This window comes from Orbicella faveolata, unplaced genomic scaffold, assembly GCF_042242905.1.
Source record: "Orbicella faveolata isolate gen_17 unplaced genomic scaffold, um_ofav_v1 contig_27, whole genome shotgun sequence".
Lineage (NCBI taxonomy): Eukaryota > Metazoa > Cnidaria > Anthozoa > Scleractinia > Merulinidae > Orbicella > Orbicella faveolata.
Window position 1 is genome coordinate 9,025,755 of NW_028301555.1, and position 7,378 is coordinate 9,033,132.

A 7,378-nucleotide genomic window follows, 5' to 3' on the forward strand; every position below is an offset into this window, starting at 1 on the left:
CCTGTGCTGTTTATCTCTGATGTTCTATAGCTCTAAACATCGTGATATTGCTTTTTCCTTTTGTAAGTTCGACAGTGCTTGATTTCCTACAGATAATGCTCAACCTACTTATAAGATTTTTCTCGTCAAACTGCGTTTCAGATGTAACGCCGTCAGACTTCATTAGCATACCACCTAAAATATAGTTCATTGCCAGACTTTCCTTGACAGACTACCTAGTCGATAATCAGAAGTTATTTTAGCTATTGTCGGTGTCGAAAAAAATCGAAATGGAACTTCTTGTTTTAGATATTGCACATAACAAGACAGTATAAAAGGTCTTAAAAATTGGCCGTCAAAACATGCATTGGGGTATCGGTAAAATAACGCGTACATTATACATACGCGTATATTATATGCTCTGTTGGAAACAAACGGTATCTGAGCAAACGGCATCTGTTAATAATGCCTTTTTTGAATTATATTTCATTTTTCACGATTATAAATTACATTAAAACTTGTGACAAAAATTCCTTCTACAACATAGATCAGTGTCACAAAAATCCAAGCAAAGCTTCATTTTGTATCAATAGATCTTTGATTAAGAGATTTCTTTGCGGCATATGGTACTGAAAATCCACATGCTTAATTTACATTGATATAGAGGAGTCACCTCAGACATGTTTAACTTTTTAATTTTTAACTTTTTTAGTTATTGATTCTGCGTCGATTTTTCATAACTCTAGTGACATTAGTAATTTTCATCAAACCAATCGTAATTTTTAACGGCAATATTTTTGCAAACTAGGTATGAATATCCTCTCAGGGAACCTGATAAATTTTTTGGTATTGTAATTTATCTTTATTGCATCCCGCTGATTGTTCGGGCAGAAAAAGACATCTGCATTCAACAATATCCCGTAAAAATGGTATTAGAATAATAATGAACGACAAAAATTCCGGTTTGAATTTCCGCAGATTTCTAAAGACTAATATAACAGAATTTTTCCGGAATTTCCTATCCTGTAATGAGATAGTAGGAAGGGAGGGAAGGTATGATCGTAGGTTAGGAATTTCTGGAAAAAGAGGATGACGTCCTGGAATTTCCAGAATTTCTGTTCCTTCGTACTTGGGTAATTCAGGCCCCATCCACAATACGCCGGAGGAATTTGAAAGCGGAGGCTTCACTCTGAAAACGAATCAAATGCTTTCTGTCCACTCTACTCCGGAGAAAATCTATAGAAACGCAACAATCTACGGTCATTTTGGATTTGTGTTTGTGGAAATCTCGGTCAGGGAAATCAAATGATTATCATGAAGCCATCGAAAACTCCGTTTTCAAAATGTTCTCCGTCCACACTGAAATAAAACGCGAAGCCGGCGTTTTCAAATTCCTCCGGTTTGAAGAACGTTTTGAAAACTAACCCTAAGTTTTCGTGACCGATTAGTGTGGACGGTAGATCTAACCGTAGAAATGAAGCTGGTTTTTAAATTTCTCCGACGTAGTGAGGACGCGCCGCGTCAATATACGCAACAATAAGCGTAGTGATTATGTTCTTGCGATACGTCAGAATAATGAAGGGGAAATAAAAATGTTATCAGCGAAAGCCTTCAATTCCTTACCTCGCTCCAGGTTATACCAGGATATCAAAAAAGTCGAATAATTGTTAGGGGATTGTTTCCGTGCTGAAAAGTTTTTATAATCACGTTAACGCAAGTCCTGGTCTAAAGTTAAGTAAATTAGATGTTTCTCATTAGTAAACAGTTAAATATGGTTTATTTTCTACGAATTTTCTGTCTTTCTCAAAAAGCTGATCTGTGCTTATCCAACCGGTGGTAAGTTATGTTCACAATGCTTGGTACCATCGCTCAGTCCCAGTCCTTTCAACATGGTCCCGGCCATAAATCCAAACAATTCTCGCCAAGCCTTAGTGACTTTTTCATCACAGCCTTCATCGAGAATGTCCGTTAATGTGAGGATGAAAGCTTCTTCCATGACCTGAAAGGACAAAATAGCAAACGGGCTTCTAAATTGCTCATTAAATTAGTCGTTCAAAATAGTCTACCGTAATACGCATGGTACAACTTAGTGCTACGTGTAACGAAAACAAACAGGAAAGTAACCCAATAGGGCCCCATCCACCGGATAAAAAATTGGAACCACTTGGAACAGCGTACTAAGCAATAATAAACAGTACCGCATGAAAGTACCAGAAATACTGCTCAACAGATTTCATTTGAATGGTCACACACTGGGGTTTCATTCACAGACTTAAAAGTTAGAACCACCTTGTACAACATAGTAAACAGTACCACGTGAAAGTACTGCTCAATAGCTTTCATTTGAATGGTCACACACTAGGGTTTAATCCACAGACTTAAAAGTTAGAACTACCTTGTACAGCATAGTAAACAGTACCACATGAAAGCACTGCATAATAGCTTTCATTTTAATGGTGACACACTAGGGTTTCATCCACAGACTAAAAACCTCTCAACCAGCAACATCTATGACGATAACTTAAAAGTACCACTGTTCGATATCTTTACTTTCGGATGCCATTTACACGGGTTTATTCGGATTTACCGGAGGCAAACGTCAAAACGACCTTGACAACAAAACAGTGCCACAAGAAAGTACTGCTCAATAGCTACTTATTTCTCCAAATCTTTTTTGTTGCCATGGCGACACACAGTTTACCGGCCCTACCTTTAAATGCTTTTCAGTAACAGACATAGCGAGATGTCTTTCTCCAAGTCTCGTAAGATGTTCAATAAACTCTTGTGCGTCGTTCAACGAAGAAACAGCGTTTTCGACCACGGCCATTAAACGCTTGGAGTGTAAAAACAACGAACGAGAGTTCATCAGGTCCTCAAGGGCGACGCCTCTAAATGAAGGAAATGTGTCTTGTAGATTTGGATTTAACTGAAGAAGTCTACGAGAAAATGTACAATATTCCATCGTTTGAATTTTGATAAAACTTCTTTGATACAAATAAGAGAAAGATGCTAAGGCTGGTTTGAATTACGAATGCGTTTGTATTTATCTTTTTTAGTGACTTCTGCTGCTTGTGTAGCTCTTTCAAACGTTAAATCAGTGTAATATGAAGGGAGTGCTTTTAGGCAAAATTTGATTTAGCTTTTCAAATGACCAGGCCCAGATTTCTAGAGAGCATGACGACCCTTAAAAACTCTAAACTTAAAGAAGTCAAATGATTGTGTATATTTTTTGAGATTGTAATAATATAGTACACACGATCTACAAGTCTTTAAGCTTTTATTTTTAATCGTGTGTAAACTCAACTCTTTTAACAACTTTGACATTCAACGATATTTGTTCTTGATAATGATGTTGGACACATCGAAACGACAAATTACGTTACTCATTATATTTCTTGTTAAATGCTTTAATAAGCAACTGACCATTGGATAGATTACTACTGCTACTTACCATTGGTTACTTACTGATTTACCTGCTTACTGACTGATCCGACAAACTGACTGACCGACAGACCGACCGACCGACCGACCGACCGACTGACTGACTGACTGACTGACTGACCGGCCTGACTGACTAACTGACTCACTGAATGACTGACTGAAAGACTGACTGACTGACTGACTGACTGACTGACTGACTGACTGAGTAAACGCTAATTTAAGTAGTAATATTACATGCATGACAGCCGTCTTGACATAATTGCAATGTACCTTGTGAACACTCGCTTTCCCGTAGTGGTCTTGTTTTGTTCCAGAAGTTTCCAAGATTCGCACAAGATGGTTTTGTTTTCATTAGAAACTGCGACCGAAACTTTGTTGCATGTTACGCTGGAGGCACGATGATAAACCACTATGGTCTTTGAGCGACGAGAGGGTGCACACCCCATTGATGAACTGTATCTCGTTGACTATGTCGTAAAAAAAAAAAGTGGCCTTATCACGGTTTTCGACGCCATCTTGACGGGTAGGCAAAGCGGGTCAGAAATTACAGTGTTTGTATGGGAATCCGATGGCAAATAACTTTTTCCAAAGTTGAATTTTACACAATTTGTGAACCAAAACGGTAAAATACTACGTAGAAGATTGTATTCATCAAGTTTGGAGGATGTAGCTTGGCTAGAAGACCTTAATTTTCATTTTCCATGCATTTGCCTATAAAATTTGGTTGGGTAGACGGACGTCTAGACGCGGTTCGCGGGAAAAAAAAAATTACAGATAAATGTATGGAAAATTAGAAAAATTAACTGAGCGTCTTCTAGCCAAGCTACGTCCTTCAAACTTGGTGAATACACTGATGATATTCTACCTAGTATTTTAACGTTTTGATTCACAAATTGTGTAACATTAAATTTTGGAAAAAGTTATTTGCCATCAGATTCCCATACAAACAATGTAAGTTCTGACCGCTTTGCTACCCGTCAAGATGGCGTCGAAAACCGTGATAAGGTCTATTCATTAAACTTTACTGTATCTTTTGATTTCAAAATAAGCAGCATATCACAGGCCTAACAAATTAAATGCTGTGACAAGGCTGGTAAAAGAAATTTATAGTCAACACCCGATAACTCGAACCTTCAAGGGAAATTGAAAAAGGTTCGAGTTATCGGGAGTGGAGGAAAAATGACCGGAAATAAAGAAAAATGTTGTTCTACTGTATTTCTATTCATACAGTGTACACTTTAATCAAATTTAATTATTATAGACGCGTCGAGTTAAAATGGAGCAGCACATTTCTAAATTACTGTACATTTATAAATCAGAACATATAAACGTAATAAATAAATAAATAAATAAATAAATAAATAAATAAATACATAAATTTATGTAGGATGACCATTTCAGTTTTAAAAAATGCTATCAACATGGGTCCTGCGTAAAACAAATAAATGAATAATTAATAAAATAAAATATAAAATATGCAAAAATCTAAAAAGCTCTATAAAAATCTAAAAATATACATACAGTATAAAGAAAGATAACAAACACTGGCGCTAGATTGAAATACAATTAATACAAATATCTGCCCCTTTATAAAAAAATGCTCTTTTAGTCGATTCTAATTTAACCTTATCAAACAAAAGAAACAAAAGAAAATGGGAAACAAAAGAAAGCAAAGCAAAGCAGCAGGAGAAGTTGAGGTACTGCGAACTTTGCAGGTTTCAAAGAGAACAACGTTGGGCTACAGCTATAGAGTTCATGCGATTTACTTTTTCGAGAAATAGTTTCAATTTTTTGCACTACAGAACTGATAGTTATGGGTTGTCAAATATTGACAAACATGGTTCGAGTTATCGAGGATAAAATTATATAGAAAATGAACTGAAAAAAAAACGAAAATTGCTTCGAGTAAACGGGAGGTTCGAGTTACCAAGAATAAAATTATAGTAAATGTTCTACGTAAATCGTGGGGAAATCAATTTGGTTCGAGTTATCGGGAGGCGACTGTACTTACTCAAGTGAGATGGCTGTTTACCTCAGCGTTCTTTGATCCTTCTTCAGACTTTCGGTGTTGCTTCAGTTCTTATAAACTGACAGTGACTGGGCTAGAAACTGTAGCAAAATATGCAATGGAAAAAAAAAAACGTTACAAGTCTAATTTACAGACTTCTGTATGGCTGTGCGTCACAGAAGTGCTGCAGTAACCATTGAACAACGATATTATTTTTGTTGTAAAAAAAAAAATCGTTCGTCAACCTTATCCCTAATATCACCACACCAGCTGGTTTGAAAAATGATCAAGCTTGGGTTTCGATGACACTTTTTCAAGTTTCCGGCTCCTCAAACTCATTAATAACTCATCAAGTTAAAACAAAGAGGGGTGATCACAACCGAGTTTGGATACCCGGCCTTAATTAGCATAGCTTTTGACGATTTTACTTCTCCGTTTACTCCTTATTTTTTGTCTCGATTGAGAAGATATATCAAGCACTAGAGACAGTGTTTCATCGGCTATCCAAACACTTCGAAGTTCGTCAAAAATACTCCCGCTGCGCGTCGTATTTTCAACTCTCTTTTCGGTGATTGGATATCCCCGTGAAACAGTCTCTCGTGTTTGTAATTTTCCAATTCTTAGACACTGAGTCTAGCGTCAATTCATTATATCAACTAAGGGAGTATGATCGTCCTTTCTTGTTTTGACGTACGTTGTTGTGTTTTCTCTTTTCTTTTAACGACCATTAATTTGCAAATGATGGACATTTTGGGTCTGTCGGTTTCCTTTTTTCTAAAAATCGGGAGGTTAATGTGTGATATATAATTTAGAAAGTATATAAATGTTTTTAATCAGTCTAACTTACAGTAAGGGACCTTGCTGAATTCTTCTCAGATACACTGTTAGAAAGCAAACTTTCAACATAATTTAGATCTTTATTGTTTCAAGGTGAGAACTACACATATAGTTAAAGTTTTGCATAAAATCAACGCCACAGTTGTATACTTAACTGCGACGCTTAATTAAAATTTATAGTGTGTTTGATTTATTGCTTTTTAAAAATCCATTAAAAGTTCTTAATTAAGAATCTCTTTTTAAGCTGAATGTTTTTTTCTCTTAATTTTACCTGGAAATATTACTCAACACTTGCTTGTAGTCTAAATAAACTTTCATGCAATTTCCTTACTGGTTTGATACTGAGTCTACTCGACCAGAGAGTTTCTTTTAGTGATACTGGATTAATTTTTGCTATTTACATTTAATTCCCAGCAAATCACATGTAGTTTTCTTTGACTACATGAAAACATAAGTCTATAAGTGTAAAAAGTAAATATAAAAATGAACTTTTGATATCAGTTCCCACGTTTGCCTTGACTTGAAAGCCAGTGAACCATAATTTCACTTAGTATTTTGCTATGTCGTTACTTAATACGTTTGTTTTAAAGAAATTAACCAGATAGATTATATTACAGTTCGATGCTATACATTACGTGAATAAACATTGGTTTTAGAAATGGATAATCAAGGCTCCAAAAAATGAATGTGCACTTTCAGATAAGGAAGGATTGTACTGATAAAACATGAGCAATAAGTAAACATAGTTTCTCACCGTTGATTCGTTAGAGAGCAGTAATATTTCCTCATCCTTTTCGCGTAAACTGCACTTAGTAAACTGGTAATTATAATGAAGGCCCAGTTGTTTTTGAGGACAAAAATAAACGTATTTGGCTGGTTGTCTAGCAACGTTTTCGCACCTGGTAATTTAACTTCGGAAATGTTCTGAGAGCTTACAGTTACAGGTAAATATTGTAAAAGGGTGATTTGGCGAAATGCCACGACGTTAGAGCTCTGAGGTTTAGCTTGTTGCTTTGCTTTGTGTTCTTATCTTGAGATGTTTACAAGATATGTTATACAAAGGGCGAGTTTCCCTTGTGGACGGGGGAACGAGGTACTTGTATAGTTCCTTTA

The 7,378-nt window shown here is 36.0% G+C and overlaps 1 protein-coding gene across 4 annotated transcripts; it reads right to left on the minus strand.

Annotated features, from left to right (window-relative positions):
- Positions 1 to 658: 658 nt before the first annotated feature.
- On the minus strand, positions 659 to 5,717 carry LOC110039827 (neuroglobin-like). 4 transcript variants are annotated; one of them, XM_089296840.1, is made up of 5 exons: positions 5,674 to 5,717; positions 5,432 to 5,529; positions 3,691 to 3,887; positions 2,690 to 2,915; positions 659 to 1,978 (listed from the first exon to the last, which is right to left on the minus strand). In XM_089296840.1, exons 3-5 carry the CDS (start codon positions 3,864 to 3,866, stop codon positions 1,802 to 1,804), a joined length of 579 nt encoding a protein of 192 aa, XP_089152966.1. In that variant the 5' UTR covers positions 3,867 to 3,887; positions 5,432 to 5,529; positions 5,674 to 5,717; the 3' UTR covers positions 659 to 1,801. The 4 variants fall into 4 exon arrangements, with proteins under 4 accessions (XP_089152966.1, XP_089152967.1, XP_020600637.2 ...); XM_089296841.1 differs by lacking the exon at positions 5,674 to 5,717 and having other exon boundaries at positions 5,453 to 5,565; XM_020744978.2 differs by lacking the exon at positions 5,674 to 5,717 and having other exon boundaries at positions 5,432 to 5,565.
- Positions 5,718 to 7,378: the final 1,661 nt, after the last annotated feature.